At 41.8% G+C, this 19684-nt stretch overlaps 1 protein-coding gene across 7 annotated transcripts in view; it reads right to left on the bottom strand.

The window, feature by feature from the left end:
* Positions 1-19684, bottom strand: part of LTBP1 (latent transforming growth factor beta binding protein 1) — a 941660-nt gene that overhangs the window by 44223 nt on the left and 877753 nt on the right. For all 7 annotated transcript variants that reach the window (XM_033937066.1, XM_033937071.1, XM_033937073.1 and 4 more), the window contains 2 exons: positions 18563-18691; positions 16286-16426 (listed from right to left, as the gene is read on the bottom strand). In XM_033937066.1, the coding sequence (XP_033792957.1) occupies positions 16286-16426; positions 18563-18691 (270 nt within the window). The remainder of the gene's footprint in view (positions 1-16285; positions 16427-18562; positions 18692-19684) is intronic.

Below are 19684 nucleotides of genomic sequence, written 5' to 3'. Positions count from 1 at the left end.
TCATACTATATTTTAGCTGTAAAGACCAAGACTTTTAGGTCAACAGGTTCATATATTTTCTGACCTATGCAGAGCCACTCAGCTTAGATGGAAAGTCTTTTTGGCTCGCAAACCTCAGTTGTTAGCAAAAGTTTTTCTTAGTTTCCATGCAAATGTTATGTTAAATTTGAGACTAAAACTTACTTTTTTCTTGCTCTTGATCATTTAAAACATTTTCCAATACCAAAGAAACCACCATTTCCTTTAATAGTCTCTACTCCATCATTTGGTTCTACCTGAATTAGTCTTGCTTTAATTTAGCTCAGCCTCACCTAGGATTTAAAAAAAAAATTCTTCCTTTTTTTTTTAATATAATTTTTAAAAGTCTCCTAAGGAACTGGATTTTATGTTGTCCCCCTGGTTTTGTTTTTTTTTTAGATTAGTTTATTTCTTTATTTCCTTTGTTTTGTACTTGATGACTTGAGAAATATTTTTCTTTTATTATATTGAGTACTTTTCTATATGAAGGATATTTTGCTTGTTCAAATGTCCGCTTGATTGTATTTGGAAAAAATTATAAAGATAAAATAAAAAAATAAATTGAACTGCTGGTCCTTCAACCATTCTTCTAATTTTTGTAGAGCTCTTCTTATGTTTTCTATACCCTCTCAAATATCCACTGTTTTTAATCTATGAAATCTGCAAGAAAGGCAAAATTTTTCTCCTAACCCTTAGGCAATGTTAAATGGAATTGGTCCTTAAGGCACTCCAGTACTCACCTTCCTTTCCTGGGGCTCTGCACCCAGAGGTTTTGAGATTAAATCCCGGTTTCTTGTGACCCTGGCCAAGTCACTTAATCCTCCAATCCCCACGGATTTGAATGTCAGCTTTGAAATCCAAAGCAACAAAAAGGCGGTATAAAAGTCCTCCCCTTTCCCCCGAGCAGATTTTATTTATCACTATACTCTGTCGTCTATCAGCCAATCAGTTTCCAATCCAGTTCACTTTGGGTCCTATCATCCAACTCAGCTTATTCATCAGCCTCCTGTAAGGAACTGTCTCAAAGGCTTTTCTGAAATCCAAGTAGATTACATCTAGTACTAGCAATGTCTCTATTAGTTTTCCAACTAGTGAAATGAGGCTTACCAACCTTTAGTTTCCTATTTCTTCCCTGTTTGCAATTTTTGAAGTAGGACCATATCTGCTCAGCTCCAGTACTGTGGAATATCTCCCATCTCCAAGGATCTATTAAATATGAGGCTCACTGCACTATCTTTGCTGGGCAGGAGTTGAGAGGGCAGGCTGTAGGTCGTAAAACTTTCAGGATTTTTTCAAGAGCTTCCTCTATGACCTGGTTGAATGAGTTCCAGATGACTACTACTATTATTTCTATAGTGCTACCAGACATAAGCAGTGCTGTACAGAATCACAAAGAAGAAAAAAACAGTCCCTGCTTGAAAGATCTTACAATCTAAACAGCCAAGACAGACAAATTGGATGTCATGGATACAGTTAAGGGGAATGGTTAATCAGCTGGCTGGGTTGGAGGGCAGAGGAGTAGGGTTAAGGACTGAAGGCTATATCAAAAGATGGGTTTCCAGTCTGTTTTTAAACAAGGTAAGGGAAAGGGCTTGATGGACAAACTCGGGTAATTTATTCCAGGTATAGGGAGCAGCTAGATAAAAGGAACAAAGTCTAGAATTGGCAGTGGAGGAGAAGGGTAAAGCTAAGAGCAGGTTATCTGATGAACGGAGTTCTCTGGGAAATGTATAAGAAGAGAGGAGAGATATTGAGGGGCAGCAGAATGAACACACTTGTAGGTCAGCAATAGGAGCTTGAACTGTATGTAATGGTGGATAGGGAGCCAGTGAAGTGACTTAAAGAGAGCAGTGACATGAGTGTAGTGAGGTTGGTAGAAGATGAGTCGTGCAGCAGAGTTTTGCACAGATTGCAAGGGGGAGAGGCGACACTGCGGGAGTAGCAGATTGCAGTAATCTAAGCGTGAGGTAACGAGAGCGTGGACAAGGGTCCAGGTAGTGTGCTCAGATAGAAAGGGATAAATTTTGATGATATTAAAGAGATAGAAGCGACAGGTCTTAGCAGCTTGTTGAATGTACGTAGAAAATGAGAGGTCAGAACCAAAGACAACTAAGGTTGCGAGCAGAGGAAACTGGAACAATGACAGTATTATTTACAGAGATGGAGAAAGGAGGAGGAGGAGCAGAGAGTTTAGGAGGAAAGAGCAGCAGCTCAGTCTTGGACATACACTTCTCCCTTGCGGGGGATAGGGGCAGAGCCGGACCGCGAATGGAGAAAAACCGCAAATCTTCTTGTCCGGCTCTGACCCACCCCCACCTTCCTGGCCTTACCTGGTGGTCTAGCAGTCTTTCGGGGCAGGAGCGATCTTCCTACGCTCCTGCCCTGTGCAGATTGCCAATAGGAAATGACTGCCGTGAGTTCCCATAGTCTCTCGAGACTATGGCGGGAGCTCACGGCAGCCATTTCCTATTGACGATTTGCAGACTTTAGTGAGTGTAGTCTCTGTGGATTGTTGAGTATTTGAGATGGGGGTTCCGTAGTGTCACAAGCCCGATCCCGGTTCCGGTCTTGTGCCAGTGAAGAGCCCCGGAAATCGCCCAGTGAAATTAGTCAGGGCTGATCACTGAATTGCCACGTGCGCTAGACTTTAACGCCAGCATTGAGCTGGCATTAGTTCTAGCCGTGTGGTGCGGGTTTAGAGTGCGCTATAATCCTGTGTGCGCTAAAAACGCTATCACAGCTTAGTAAAAGGAGCCCATAGTGACAATACGCAGCTTTCAGTCTTACATTTCTAGCCCTCCTCCTATCTCACAAAAGTCTTGTCACCTGCCTTATCTCTGATGGTTCAGTGGGCAGGAGTGATTCTCCTACACTCCTGCTCATGCAGTCTTGCTGAAAAAATGGCTGCCGCGAGTTCCCGTGGCAATCTCGTGAGGTTGCCTCAATTATTTTTGCATGTAATGCCTCAATTGTATACAAATATAATTCATAAATAGTCATTGTGGATATCCTGAAAACCCAATGAGACTAGGTGTGCCCTGAGCACTGTTTTAAGACATTCACCATCCTTTTCTTCAGTAGAGTTTCCTTAGTTTTCCATCCATCAATGTAAGGCTTGCAGGCCTGTAGTTTCTCATTTCTCTGTCCTCGTTGTTGAAGTGGGGCTGAAGGATTAGAAGGTAAGGTTAGCCTTTTTGCGGATGATACCAAGATTTGTAACGGAGTGGAAACCATGAAAAAGGATCTGCAAAAGTTAGAAGAATGGGCTAGCATCTGGCAACTAAACTTCAATGCGAAGAAGTACAGAGTAGAGAGTTGCATGGGGACAGAAAACCCACCCATCCCCGCCCGGATCCTCTCCGTCCCCACCAGGATCCTCTCCGTCCCCACAAGGAATTACCTCCATCCCCGCCCGTCCCCATAAAAAGCAGCAATTACTTCTGACAGGATCATCAATTCCACAGTTTCTTTTGTGTTTGCGCTTCTGTTTTCCTTGTGGAATCTCTTTGGTGGAATCCTTTTTTTGTTTTCTGTTCAGGTAATTAACTTATAAACCCCCTCTTTTAGTAAGGCTGACGTGTCCATTATATTATATGGACGAACCCTGCTTCCAAAGCCTTCCATCCCCGTGGGAGTCCCATTGGCTAGAGGGGGGTCCCTGTGGGAGTCCCGTGGGTTAAGGGGGGATTCCCGCGATCCCCGTTCCTGTGCAGACCTCTAGTACAGAGTGATGCATTTGGGGGGGGGGGGGTAGAAATCCAAGGGAACCGTATGTGCTGGCAGATGAGAGGCTGATAAGCACAGATGGAGAGAGGGACCGTGGGGTGATTGTGTCTGAGGATCTAAAGGCATCTAAACAGTGTGATAAGGTGGTGGCTGCAGCCAGAAGGATGCTAGGTTGTATAGAAAGAGGAGTAACCAGCAGAAGAAGGGAGGTGTTGATGCCTCTGTATAGGTCATTGGTGAGGCCACACTTCTTGGAGTATTGCATTCAGTTTTGGAGGCTGTATCTGGCGAAGGATATAAAAAGACTTGAAGCGATCCAGAAAAAAGCAACGAAAATGGTAAGGGGTTTGAACAAAAAGACATATGAGAAGAGACTGAAAGACCTAAATATGTATACTCTGGAGGAGAGGAGGGACAGGTGAGACATGATACAGATGTTTGAATACTTGAATGGTATTAATATAGAACCAAATCTTTTCCAGAGAAGAAAAAAAATGGTAAAACTAGAAAACATAATTTGAGGTTACAGGGAGGAAGACTCAGGAGCAATGTTTGGAAATTCTTCTTCACAGGGAGGTTGGTAGATGCTTGGAATGCCCTCCTGAGGGAAGTGGTGGAGAGGAAAACGGTGATGGAATTCAAAAAAGTGTGGGATAATAATAGAGGATCTCTAATTAGAAAATGAAGGATGTAAATTAAAGAACTAAGGCCGGTATTAGACAGACCTGAACGGTCTGTGTCCCATATAATAATAGCTTTATTTATATCCAGTCATACCTTTTCAGTTCAAGACAGTATACAGTATTGTAGCAAACAAAGTGATTACAAGGTACAGGAAGAGCTACAGGTACAGGTTGTAGCTAGTATAGAAGCATCGGGATCTGACAACATAGGTTTGGGGTGGGAAGGTGAGAGGGAAGAAGGAGAAAGTTGGAGGGAATTTGTCAGGTGTTGATTCTGTGTAGGATGGGCTGGGGTAGGCTTCAGTGGGAACTCCACTAATATGGAACATGAGGATGTTACTGTTACGGTAGATATCCTGCAAACAACGGGATGGTTGGATAGGCTGGAGTGAGCTTGGATGGCAACTTCAGCATTTGGACAATACCAGACTTTATAGTCTACGGCCCAAAAATATCAAAGAAGAGGCAAGTTAATTTAATCATGTATTTTTTAATGGGTATAACTTACAGGCAGACTAGATAGACCGTTTAGGTTTTTATCTGCCGTCATTTACTATGTTACTATGTTACATCTGCCCTTTTCCATTCCCATGGTACCTGTCACATCTCCACATATCTATTAAATAAATCCTTTTATGTCAAACCATATTGTGTGATGATCTTCATCTCTTAGGTGGGCATCCCTTCAATTTAAAATGGCCCATTGGGCCATTACTAGGGAAAGAGCATTCTTCTGGCTCACTCCAGTTCTTTAGAATACCCTGCCAAAAGAGATTAGATCTGAAATGAGCTATAAAAGCTTTAAAGGCCTGTTGAAGACTTACTTTTTCTGCATGGCCTTCGAGGTTTGAACTGGTATGCAGGAAATGACCATTAGGGTATAAGAATGAATTAGGGTATAAGAATAATTTTAGAACAGTTTACCAAAATTTTATTAGGCATGAATGAGTTGTGTATGTTTTCTTCTTGTTATGTTAGGTATGTTAGTGATAGATCTTTCCTGTACAATAAATTTTGATGCATATTTTATTGTAAACTGCCCTGATCCAAGAAGACTGGGCAGTATATCAAGCTTTTTAAATAAACAAACAAACATCTGGATGTTAGAAACACTTTCTTCATTTGTGAGCACCAGATTCACCATCACTCCTTCTCTCATGGGTTCTGTTACCATTTGTCTGAGAACACCACTTTGGCAGACATCCATGATCTCTCTGTTCCCTTCCAGTCCTGCAGATGGGACATTCCAATCTACATCAGGCAAGTTAAAATCTCCTAGCAATATTAACTCCCCTTTCAATCCCAGCTTATGGATATCGTCAATCAGATCTCCATTCAGATTTTCTATTTGTGCTGGAGGTTTATGACACCTGTATAGATACAGGTTACATCTTCTCTTGCCAGGACAATCCATATCACTTTCTCTTTTCTCCAGGTTCCCTGCATTTCAGCTGCTTTAATACTGTCTATCACACTGTTCTTCAACCGCCGGTCCGCACAGGGTCGGCAAGATTAAGGTGACCTTAGGTCCCGTTTTCAGACCTCCTGTCCCATTGTCCCCACATAAAGCTTCGGGAAAGCATCCCGAAGCTGTGCTCGGGGACAACGGGACAGGCGAACATTTCCTGTCCCTAATGGTCTCGCAAAAAAAAAAAAAAAAAAAAAGCCTCCCTCCTTCGTTTCCCCGGGTCGGCTGCTATCTTACCGCCCTGCTGTTGCTGTTAAAGCCGACAGGAAGTCTTCTTTCTAACGTCAATTCTGACGTCGGAGAGGACGTTCTGGGCCAGCCATTGCTGCCTAGCTGGCCCAGAACATCCTCTCCGACGTCAGAATTGACATCGGAAAGAAGATTTTGTGTCGGCTTTAGCAGTAGCAGCAGCAGGGAGGTAAGATAGCAGCCAACCCGGGGAAACGAAGGAGGGAGGCTTTTTTTTTTTTGCGCGGCAGGGAGGGAAGGAGGTAGGCAGGCATGCAGGCTGGCTTTGGCCAGGGATGGAGGGAGAGAGGTAGACAGGCAGGCAAGCTTCGGGGGTGGGGGTGGGACAAAGTGTGGAAGGCAATGAGAGGGACATAGGAAGGAGGCACTGGGGGCACTAAGGACATGGGAAGGAGGCACTGGGGGCACTAAGGACATAGGAAGGAAAGAGGGAGGGAATAGAAAGGGACAATTCTTGGGCCTGAGTGCAGAAAGAAAGAAATAATAATAATAACAACTTTATTTTTGTATACCGCAGTACCATAACAGTTCAGAGCGGTTAATAGAGTAAGAGACTGTACATATACAGTGATGTTACAAATAAGTCAATCAGCTTAGCAAGTCGGGAGTAGTCAGGAAATGAATGAAAGGATACAGAGACAGAAGGAAACGCAACCAGAGACTCATGAAATCACCAGACAGCAAAGGTAGAAAAAATGATTTTATTTTATTTTCAATTTAGTGATCAAAATGTGTCAATTTATATCTGCTGTCTATATTTTGCACTATATTTGTCTATTTCTCTATAGTTACTGAGGTGACAGAGCTTGTGGAGATGGGGGCGGAAACGGGGTTTTTAAATTTTAGTCCTAGTTTCAGCATTATAGCTTCTTAATTTCTCTTCTCCTCCCTGTTTCTTACTTAAACCCCCCCCCAAAAAAAAGCACAAAAAATAAACCCTTCTCATTCCTTTGTTAAATCTTATTTCCTCTTCCTCTTCATAGGACTAAGGGTAAGACTTATAGTCCCACCCACCCCAGGGACCATTGTTCATATATAGAGACCCAAATAATCAGGACTACTCAAATCAAGTCACTTCACAACCAAGCAAGATGACCTTTATTCTATGCAATCACTGTGGTGCTTTAATTCCAAGACACACTATTTGGAGGCTTAAGGCTTGCCCCATCTGTCATCAACTTGCTAGTATTAAGGAGGAGCTTTGCAAACTTAAACAGGAATTGAATACAATTAAAGCAGCTTCCATCGTTCCACAAAATCATGCCAACTTACCACCTCTACCTCAAAGAATAAAACAGCCCAGGAATAAATGGGTCACAGTAGGCTCAGGAAGACTGCGACATGTAACACAGAAACATCCACCTTCACTAATATTACCTCTACAGAATTCCTTCACTCCACTAGTGCACTGCGATACTCAGGAAAACAGAAGGGAGGTGGGACTGGAACCAATGAAGGTAACTCAAGAGAACAAGCGCACCCTAAGCACAAATAAAAAAGCCAAAAACAGAAAACTATTACTGTTGGGGGATTCCATCATCAGAGGCATTAACCTTGGAACACAAGGCGAGAAGACCAAAATAGTGAAATGTCTTCCAGGATCCTCAGCTACCAGAAGTTCCAGGCAAATACAGACTATAATTAAGGAAGAAACTAAGGATTTTTAACACTGATGTTCTTTTCCATCTGGGAACAAATGACCTGGCCAACAACTCCACACTTGCAGCACAGAAAGCTTTTCGGAAGCTTGGTGAAGGGCGTGAAACCTTCTGTAAAGACTTTAGCTTTTTCTGCAATACTGCCTGCATATGGAAAGGGAGCGCAAAGAGTGAAAAACACAGAGGACTTTAATAGATATCTCAAAGCCTGGTGTCATCAAGAAGGCTTCAGGTACATAGGAGGATGGGGAAATACATGGAAGGGCAAGAAGCTATATTGCACTGATGGGCTACATATTACTACAACAGGAAAAAGAAACCTTGCGGGGAGTCCTGCTCTGACCTGGAGGATATTACTGAGGGGCTTATTGCTGGTCCCGGTCTCCTGCAGCAGCGGTTTGTGTTTTCCCTACACCAACGCCGACAGGCATCTACAGTGACGGACCCCCTGACGTCATCGGGTCCATCTCCTACACTTTAAAAAGAAGCCGCCACCACGGTAGCATTGGGAGTCCTGCTCTGACCTGGAGGATATTACTGAGGGGCTTATTGCTGGTCCCGGTCTTCTGCAGCAGCGGTTTGTGTTTTCCCTACACCAACGCCGACAGGCATCTACAGAGACGGACCCCCTGACGTCATCGGGTCCGTCTCCTACAGTTTAAAAAGAAGCCGCCGCCGCGGTAGCATTGGGAGTCCTGCTCTGACCTGGAGGATATTACTGAGGGGCTTATTGCTGGTCCCAGTCTCCTGCAGCAGCGGTTTGTGTTTTCCCTACACCAACGCCGACAGGCATCAGTTACAGAGACGGACCCCCTAACGTCATCAGGTCCGTCTCCTACAGTTTAAAAAGAAGCCGCCGCCGCGTGGCCGAAGGGGCGTGCCCTAAGGGGCACGCAAGGCCCCTTGGGAGCCCCTTGGAGCCACGAGGAGTCCGGGAGCTAGAATTGGCTGGTAACATTATTTATATTTCTTATAATTTCTTATATGTTTGTTTGAATATGGGGAAAAGAAAAATTAAACCAAAAAGTTCAACACCAGTGGTATCTGGTCCCATGGACAGACATTTAACATTATTTTCTGATAATCCACTTGTGACACCATTAAATGTTGATTCCTCCTTGTCAGGAGCTTCAATAAGTCCCCTCGAACGGACTCCTCCCCTTCACCCGGTATCCAGTGATAGTAGGAATATAAACCCTACTATATCCGATGGACAAGTGGTTTCATCTACCCATACAAGTAAATTAGTTTATGCTGAAATACGTAAACCATTGATTTTTTCTGGTGGAGTGGAGGAAAATCCACGAACAGAGGAAACAGGATGTTACTTTAAAGGACTTATGGTTAGGAATAACTAGAGTGGAAGGGTTTCTCAGGACAACGATGAAACAAATGGGGGATTTTTCTCAGTTAGTTTCTTCCAAATTAGAAAATGTGGATTCTAATTTAGGTTGTTTGGATAAACGATTGAATATTGTTGAAACTCAATGTAATAATTTACAAGCTGTCTCGGTATCAGCTGTTAAAGATTCTACTGTGATACATTCCAAAATTGAATCTATGAAGAATATGAATAGAGTGAAAAATCTCCGCTTGGTCAATTTTCCATTAACTCATTTATTGTCACCTGAAATTTTATTAAGGAAGTTTTTTAAAGAAGTACTGGGAATGGCCAACGCGGAGAATTTTCCAATAAATAATTATTATTATATTCCTCCAAAAAAAGTTGAATCTGCCCAGGAGGTGGACCATCTGACCACACCAGAGGTAAATTTGACTGAATTTTTGGAAGATACACAGGATGTGATTCAGAGTCGGTCCACCCTGGTAATAACATGTATGAGTGAGATGGACAAGATGTTGATAATGAAACTTTACTTCAAAAACAGGTTAATGAAATTTTGTGGGGATTTGGTTAGGATTTTCCCGGATGTATCTAGGACCTCTCAATTGAGGAGGAAAGAATTTCTGAAATTGAAGGATAGAGTTTTGGCCCTGGAGGCATCCTTTTACCTGAAATTTCCCTGTAAATGTTTGGTTAAGTTACAAGATATTGAGTATGCTTTTTGGGATCCTATACAACTACAACAATTTTTAGTTGCAAGAGAACAGAAATGAGATTTGTTTCATCTAACTGAGAATATGAGGAGAATTAACTCAAATTAATATCCCATTTTAAGGAATGATTCAAGGTTCTCTAGTGTGAACCGAGAATTATTGTCCTTTATTTTCTTGAATTTATTTGATGAGAAATAGTAACATGTGCTCCCCATTAATGTGGGCTTAAAAGGAATTATGTATGTATGGTTTGATTATGTACTGTTTTATGTGATTTTCCTTTTTTCCTTTGGAATTGCTGGATATTGTAAAGTATTCAAAATTATAAATAAAAAAAAAGAAAAAAGAAAGCTTATGTTTTATTATTTGCAAGGCTTCCTGTGCAATTTAGGATCCAGTAAGTTTTTATTGATGTAAACCGTTTAGTTTTTGAAAACTGTATACAAAAATTTTAAATAAATAAATAAATAAAGCTTTGTATGCTGTGGCCCCTAGTGGACCACAGGATAACTGCTCCAGGCGCGCTGCTCAATAGGGAGACCAGCCCTACAGGCCAAGATTCAAGAAACAGAAACAAAAAGAATCAGGAAACCAGTCACACATTCAATGCTGTATTTGCAATCCTTGCAGTATTCTTATTCAGGATGGATTATTGCATAAGAGTTCAAAACAAAATGGCAAACAAACAAACAAAAAAAAAACTTATAGCAAAAATCCTGGTCAGCAGCTTAGGATTTTCAAAAAGTCACTGTGCCTTAGCAATCCAGCACAGCCTACAGAAACTAGGCCTCATCTGGGCCTAGGCCTTACTCTGGCCCTCAAATCAGGCCTGCTCTGAATGGAGTTCAAATCCAGCCACATTAACTACTAATCATTCACTACTAAGCTTTCCAAAACACAAAAGAAAATGTCCTGGAAGCCTTCAGCGCTGCTCATGAGCTGAGGCAGGAGAATTATCGAGTTTGTCCTCACAGCTTACAAAGCATTCATATAATCCCGCCCAAGGTCTTGACAAACTTCTCCCCAGTTCCATTGAATTTCTTCATTCAAAAAAATATATATAATTCTTTAAGGCAAAGCATTGCCAGCCCAAAACCAAAACTGTTAGTGCATCAAACACAGTAAGCACAAAAGAATGCTCTGCCCCTGCCCGGCATGAGGCTAGAGCAGAGCTAGGGTTCATTCAGCCAAGCAAAACAGAAAAAAAAACTATCACAGTTCCTGGCTATAATGCACTGGTCATTCAGGAACTCCAAAACAGCAATTAAAAAAAACCTGTTCATAGCAGTGGCTTGCCTAGAAAACTTCCAGCAGAAAAAAAACAAGCATAGTTTTAAAGTTAGAAGGCTTTGCAAACTATTCCAACCTCCATAGCTTCTGCTGGTGTAAATACCTCCTCACAGAATTCCATCTGTTCCTCCTACTGTAGGGCTTCAGCTTCCGGGCTTGGAACTATTTTATTAGCTTGCTGCAAGCGGGCTGAGAAATAGAGAGAGAACCATTCCGTTTCCTTGTCCTCTACAACTATGGAGCAAACACTGCTGGCTTTTCAGTATGAGAGCCACGCCCTACTCTCTGTGTACCTGCTCTGCTCTGAGGCTCTCCTAGGCTCCTCCTGTGGATGTCTGGGAAAGTGCAAGGCTTTCTGACAGAGGCATTTTGCTTGAACCTTATGTTGATAGGTTTGGAGATAAACCTTTCAGTGCTAGACTGTCTCTCTATTTCCTCTACTTCAGAGCTATCAGAAAAAAGCTCAATTTCTGCAAGGTTTTCCTCAGTGTACTTGGGAAATCTAGACTTCTGAACTTTTCTGGGCTTGGGAATAACATTTCTGGCCTTAGTTCTGAGTTTCCTAGGAATTTTAAATGGGAACATGTCAGGCACAGAGTCTGATTGGTCACAATGCTCAAGCAACACCTTATTTGTCTGATCTTATTGTTTCTTACACTCTCGCTCATGTTTTATAGTCACAAACTGAACATCAGTTAGCGTTACAGGGCTGCCTTCTGCACAGTATGAGTCAACATGTCACAACACTTTTTTTTCTTCATTGGCCTAGTATTATGGAATAATTTACTGCTGAACCTTTGAATGGAACTTTCTTGGCTGCAATTTAAGGTATTATTAAAGATCCATTTATACTTCTCCCTCTGAATCTGTGGTTTCAGCATCCGCGGATTCGGTTATTCGCGATTTTTTTAAGATCCATTTTCATTTTTCGTGCTATTTTTAAACCCTCTTAGACCCCCCTTAAGCCTTACCTGGTGATTTAGCGGGTTTTCGGGGCAGGAGCGATCTTCCTATGCTCCTGCCCCATGCAGATCACTCATAGGAAATGGCTGACGTGAGCTCCCGTAGTCTCTCGAGACTATGACAGGTGCTCATGGCAGCCATTTCCTATGAATGATCTACACGGGGCAGGAGTGTAAGAAGATCGCTCCTGCCCCGAAAACCTGCTAGACCACTAGGTAAGGCTTAAGGCAGGGGTGTCCAATGTCAGTCCTCGAGGGCCGCAATCCAGTCAGGTTTTCAGGATTTCCCCAATGAATATGCATGAGATCTATTAGCATACAATAAAAGCAGTGCATGCAAATAGACCTCATGTATATTCAGTGGGGAAATCCTGAAAATCTGACTGGACTGCGGCCCTCGAGGACCGACATTGGACACCTCTGGCTTAAGGGATGCTGGGGGGAAGCGGGGTGTGTGTGTGTGTGTGTAAGGGGGGGGGGGGGTCAGAGCCGGCCTGAATATTATTCGTGATTTTTTTAATATTCGCGGGCCGGCTCTGCCCCTAACCCCCATGGATACTGCGGGAGAAGTGTATGTTTAAAATCATTTTTATTAAATGTCTTAACTGTTACAAAACACTGTAGTACTCTCCAACTGTCAAATTAAAAAAAAAAACCCATGGCATGATACAAGTAAAATTTTTCCATTAACCTCCAATCTACCTCCCACCCACCCACCCAACCATGGTATAAGGAATAAATTAGCTTCTCTAGTCTTCATAAACTTTTAATAGTTCAGCAACCTAGAATGGGCTCTTGTTGGCAAGGTTATCCAGAAGTCCTCCCAGGTACAGTGGTACCTCGGTTTACGAGTGCACCGGTTTGCGAGTGTTTTGCAAGACGAGCAAAACATTTGCAAAATTGGTGCCTCGGAAACCGAGCATGGCTCGATTTACGAGCGCCCCCTCCCCGGTAATCCGGCACCCTCCCCCCTGCAATCCAGCCCCCCCCCCTCCGATGCGATCTGGCACCCCCCCCGACATGATTGGGCACCCCCCCGCCACGATCCGGCACCCCTCGCCACGATTGGGCACCCCCCGCCATGATCCGGCACCCCCCCGACGCTTCTTACCCTCATCTGGGCACCGGCATGTCCTGTGCTTGGTGCCGGTGCCCGAAGATCGGCCTCCTCTTCTGCTAGGCCTTGAGCATGCTCAGAGCTCAATTCCTAGCAGAAGAAGAGGCCGATTTTCGGGCACCGGCACAGGACATGCCAGTGCCGGTGCCCAGATGAGGGTAAGAAGCGTCGGGGGGGTGCCGGATCATGGCGGGGGGTGCCCAATTGCGTCGGGGGGGGGGGGTGCCGGATCGTGGCAGAGGGGTGCCCAATCGCTTCGGGGGGGGGGGTGCCGGATCGTGGCGGGTGAGGGGGTGCCCGATCGCAGGGGGGTGCCGGATCGCAGGGGGGGGTGCCGGATCGCAGGGGGGGCCTTCGGGGGGAGCAATGCTGGTTCTCGTGGGGGGGGGGAGGGGAACGTATCAAAGCGAGTTTCCATTATTTCCTATGGGGAAACTTGCTTTGATAAACGAGCATTTTGGATTATGAGCATGCTCCTGGAACGGATTATGCTCATAATCCAAGCTACCACTGTATCTTATAATAGCTGTCCTGATAGATGAGAAAAATCACGTACTTGGAGGTGTTCCATACGCAATTGGCCTATCATCAAACCATGACATAGCTGCACTGATGGGCTACACGCGGGCATCCAAATGGATAGAATTGACTTTATAGCAAATAATATCAATTTCCTTATAAAATGTTTACTTTTAAATCATTACACCATCCACAGTGTAATGCCCACAGAGCAACAAAGGATCCTATAAGATTGTATTGTTCCAAACCTGCTAAAGCATCAGCAATAATCAATATGCTAAAAACTGGTGATCATGGCAATGCCAAAACATATGATCCAAACCTGCCCCCAAACAAACCTACACCAGAGTCATGCAGAAATGCTTGCAATGTGGTTATAGATTACCTCTCTCTCTCTCCCCCCCCCCCCCCCCCCCCCCCGACTATGTCTGCAGGTAAGAATATATGTTTTCTGAATCAACCTGTTTATTTTTAAAAGGACTGAAGTTAAAGCAGCAACTGCTACAATCATTTTTGTATTTACAAATTTACTTGTGCTATATTAGCTGGGAAAAGTATCTGCAGAGAAATAATTGTGAATTTCTGTGAATATGTTACCTAAAGTAATTTTTGAAACTGACAATACAGAGGCACTTTTACTCAATAAACATAGTGGGCCATATTCTATATATGATGTCTACAAAAATTGGCACCGAAATTAGTGCAATTTTATAAAAATGCCTCCAAAGTTAGGCTCAGTTTATAAAATCAAATGTAATGCCTGTGCATATGACTAACATTTAGTCACAACCATTTAGGCCAATGAAAGCCAGGCCTAAATACCTGCACCTAAGTTGTGTGTAGAACGGGCATAGTCTATAACAGTGTGCCTAAGTCAGAAAAAGCTGTCACACAAGAGGATGCAGCTGCATTGCTCCCTTCAAAAACCTGGCCACATCAGGATGGGAAGCCATAGAAACCTTCTTCACTCGAGACATAAAGCAAGAGAGTTCAGCCACTTGTACCTTGAGAACCAACCGCTAGGCCTTTCTCGAGCCTGTTCTGAAGAAACACTAGGACTACTGACAGCGGAACCTTAGTTTAGGCTGTTTGATCTGAATATTCTCTCACAAGGTTTGGTGGCCCTGGAGGATCTGGAACTTTTTGGGCTTAAGGCATGGCTCTTGAGTGCAAGGCTTTAGCATACAAGGGCTACTCATAGGTGGTCATGGTCATCTACATTCCACTCTCATTGAGGACATTTGCAAAGCAACTATCTGGTCTTCTCCCTGGTCTAAAATCATCAAGGACTCAAGCATAATGCCGCTGAAAATTCATGGAGAGGAACTTATCTGTGGCCAGTATAAAGATAAGATCTTTTGAAGATCCAATCCATAAAATTTCAGATACTAAGGGCATGCATTCTTTATGCACATTCAGTTTGTTAGCGTACCTTAATAAACGCAGCATGCTCAATGTATTGAATGCACACTGATTTAGCATGCCTTAGGGCTCCTTTTACTATGCTGTGATAGTGTTTTTAGTGCGCACAGAATTTTAGCTTGCACTAAATCCACGCTACGCAGCTAGAAATAACACCAGCTCAATGCTGGCGTTAGCATCTAGCACGTGCAGCTTAGTAAAAGGAGTCCTTAATTCTTGGATAGTAACGTAGAGAATGACACAGTGACAGAATTTGTCCCCATCCCCAGGGATAATCGCAGGAAACCATCCCGTGTCATTCTTTAGTGTCTATCTCAACCTCAGTCCTTCTACACCAGCATTCTTTAATGCAAGGTATGAGGGCCAGTGGTTGTGCCCATTCATACTCTGATTCTGCCCTCTCTCTTTAAAGAATGAATTGGGGATGGTTTCCTGTGGTTATCTGTGGGGACGGTGACAATGTCACTGTGTCATTCTCTATTAGTGAGTCTTAAATCAGTTTAGTATACACTTAAAATTCTCTATTTAAAAAAAATGTGTAAACCTGAGAAACACTCCCAAAAATTGGAAAACATTTAATTAAAACATCACAAAATCTCTTAATTGTTCCATCTCTTAAACTTATCAATACTTTAAGAATTAATAATTTTTCCGTCACCACGCCTACCCTATGGAACTCATTTACGGATGGAATCTTCAATAAAGCAATTTAAGGCAAACCTCAAAATATTTTTATTTAAGGATGCTTTCGGATAAAAATGTCCTTTTCAGGACTAAATTAATGCCAGTCTCTCTACCCACCTCTTGTTTTTACTCTTAATGTTCTCTTTACTTAAAATATTGTAGTTCTTCCCTCTTTTCCATCTGTGTGTAGTCAACTTACGTGCTCTTTGTCAACGTCTATTAGATTAACACTGTCTTGTTTTTAATATTTTAATACCAAATGTTTTGTTTTAAAAACTCCTATTTTTTTATTGCTATACACCGCCTAGAAATTTGAATAAGCGGTATGACAAATATTTTAATAAACTTGAAACGTGATATAAATTTTTTAGCTTGTGCACATACTTACTAGATACTGCCTTGCATATAACATTTTGCACAGTGAAACCTACCACTTGATTCTGCAGGTCTGACGCATCTTTTTCCTGTGGCATCCAGAACCATGGGGTGAGTGCAGAAACAATTGTAAGAGCCATCTGTGTTTATACACTGGCCATCAATGCAGCTGATTGGATCTTGGCACTCATCAGTGTCTCAAATAAAAAAAAAAAGGAAAATCTATTCAGAAACAAACCCTTGGTAACTGTAATTAATAAAACCATGTTTGTCATATTATGAAACTCAGATAAAGTTTCCAAAAATTATTCAGGTCAACACCTAGAAGCATTTATGTAGTCAGCAATGATGTTGTCTGTAAAACATAAGAACAATCATTCTGGGCTAGACCACTGGTCCATCTAGCCCAGTATCCTGTTTCCACAGTGGCCAATCCAGGTCACAAGCACCAATCCCAGGGCTTATCCCATGTCTATCTCAATTGGTTTTAAAAGTATTTCCCTATAACTTCAAGTGTCCTCTAGTCTTTGTAATTTTTGATGGATTAGAAAATCAATTAATTTGTGCCAATTCTATACCACTCAGGTTTTTGTAGACTTCAATCATTTCTCCCCTCAGCCGTCCCTTTTCTAAATTGAAGTCTGTCTCTGTTTTATATTGAACACCATCACTGTTCGTTTGTTGAGTGTATCTTCCTTTATTGTTCAATAAAAAATTGTTTGCACTTATCCATACCATATACTCAATTATGAACATTAAAATCACTACAAGATAATAGGTTGGTTTTACTATCAGTCAAAAGGACTAAATAGGAATTTACCCATTCAAAGGCATTCTTTTATTTAGTCTTTGGAACCAGCTTCCTAGTCAGTTTCGGTTAGAATTGAATTTTAAAGCTTTTAAAACACTTTTGAAAACATATTTTTCAATCTAGTATTTGGGCAGGCCATTTCTCAGTATGACCTTATTTATTATTGTATTAATCCTCTCCGGGTGGGATCCAGGGAATTAATCTGCAAAAACAGCAATATAAAATAATGATACTAATAATTACATTACATTACATTACAGATTTCTATTCCACCATTACCTTTCGGTTCAAAACGGATTACAAAAAGAGTTATGGAAGAAGGGTTACAACGTTAGATCAGAGAAGGTTTCCAAGAGAGGGAAAAGTAGGATCTGGGGTTAGGGAGGGGATGGTAAGAGGGGGGTTAAGCTTTATCATGGTATTAAGCTTTATTAAGGGATTTCTTGAAGAGTATAGTTTTTATTTAACTGTATTTATATACCGCAATACCTCATGGTTCAGAACAGTTTACAATAAGAGGTAAGAATTGTAAAAACACAGCAAATTTACACCACAAAACACAGTAAAATATAAATATAACATTAAGAAAATATTATCCTATCTAGATTATACATATTTATCAAACAGATAAGTTTTTAATGATCTTCTAAAGGCCTGGTAAGAAGAATTTAAGATCAAACCACTAAAACTTTTGTTCAAAAGTCCTGCCGGTACTTCTATTTCAGATAGGTATTTTCTTTTTTTAATGGAGTTCCTCTCCTCTTAATATATTGTATTGTAAACCGTCATGAACAGTTGTATGCTATGGTGGTATATCAAATTCTAACCAAGGTCAGCCTGCCAGTATTCAAAATATTAATGGCAGTTGTTAAATCCCAATAAACAAATAATGGTGCTGGCAATAGTGGCTTAAAGTACTCCTGCTAAGTGCCACATTTCTCAGCTGACTCAAGCTCCAAATATCTTCAGCTGGTCCAGCAGGGCTTGTGGATCCCTGCTAGCCACAGTATCTATTATTGAATTTTGATGTTGGGGAGAGGGGAAGAGAAAAGGGAAAGCAAGTGACAGATGCTGAGGGGAGGCAAAAGAAAGGGGTTGCTTGGTGCCTAATGCCCAAAAAGTCAGTCTTGGCTCAACATGGATCAACATGATTTCAAGAACCGTATCTTACAAACCACATCTTAAACCCAAAACCTACCAGGTCAGTAGTAGCGATCCGATTCTGGCATGCAATGTTAGGCCATCTATTGGATGGCTGGTTTTAATATTAATGACCTCAATTGCATGCCAGAATCAGAGAATGTATGACTGCATGGAAACTCATGCTGTGAGCTGTTTTGTGCATAGGGTCAGCAAATTTGATCGGTCGCTAAACCAGTCAAACCAGTCAAACTGGTTTAGCGACGATCATTAGACGATCGGAGACTTTAGTGCATCTAGCCCCAAATGTTTTGTACATTTTTGCATATAGTTCAACTCTATGGTGTCATAACACATTACAAATGAACCACATAGTACTTACCAAAACACTGAAGCTTTACTGGATCATAGTATGTACCTTGCTTGCAGTAACACTCATAGCCTGGCTGAGTGTTTAAACAGAAACCATTCTTACAGATTTCTTGTCCAAAGAGCAGACATTCATCAGCATCTATAGGAAAAACAGCATTTTTTAATGTATTTTATCCGCATTATATTGTAAATGCATTCTACTCATTATTGCTAAGTTTCTCTTATTCCAATCTGTTGTATTTCATCTGTATTTTATGTACTTGCCCAGTTTGTTGTGAACCGCCTAGAACTTTTTTTGGTATGGCGGTATATAAGAATAAAATTATTATTATTATTATTATCAGTGCCTGGAAACAAGCGCAAAATTCTATAAGTTCTCATGTGTAGAGCATAAGCTATAGTGTATTAAAAAACAACCACCATAATCAACATGACATCTTATACTGAGGAAGAAAGTGGTAATGACAATCCTATGAGAAATGAAGTATAGCATATGTGATGTGTGATTTTTCAGTATTTTCATTATTTTATATCTTGGCCCGTTTTTGTAGCAGAAAGAAAAATTGGGTTCTTACCGCAGTAATCTTTCTTGTAGATGTGTCTAGTGGTCCTGAAACGATAGGGTTCTGTATCTCAACTCTAAAGTTGCTTGCAGAAAACTCTCATTCATGTTTTCAGCTCCGTCTTCTCCCCAGGGAGCTGCTCCTGCCCTTTCAGTTCGCATAAAAGCAATCATGTAGCACTATAATAAAAATAACTAGAAGGAGGGAAATGGGGAAAAATCCCCAACACTACAATTCTGTTCTACTCTGTAACAAACATAGTAATCAACATTAGAACATCAAAACTTGTACAACCAGCACTAACCATATATAGAGCGCAGAGCTACTCACATGTCCTGCTATCAGGCAGTAAACCAGACAGTATGGTCTTGAGGATTTTCCTATGTATTATCCTTTATCTATCTATCTATCTATAGATATCCTCTCAGCTCCTCTGAGAGAAAGATAATTCTATGGCAGAAGGCAGGTGAAGCCCATTCATAGAGCAGGGCTTCAGGACCACTAGACCTCTACAAGAAAGAAGATTACTGAGGTAAGAACCTATCTTTCTTTCTAGTGCAATGTGTCTG

The sequence above is a fragment of the Geotrypetes seraphini genome, chromosome 3 (assembly GCF_902459505.1).
Source record: "Geotrypetes seraphini chromosome 3, aGeoSer1.1, whole genome shotgun sequence".
NCBI lineage: Eukaryota > Metazoa > Chordata > Amphibia > Gymnophiona > Dermophiidae > Geotrypetes > Geotrypetes seraphini.
Note: the sequence above shows the minus strand (reverse complement) of the source record. Positions and strands in the feature narration are given on the sequence as shown.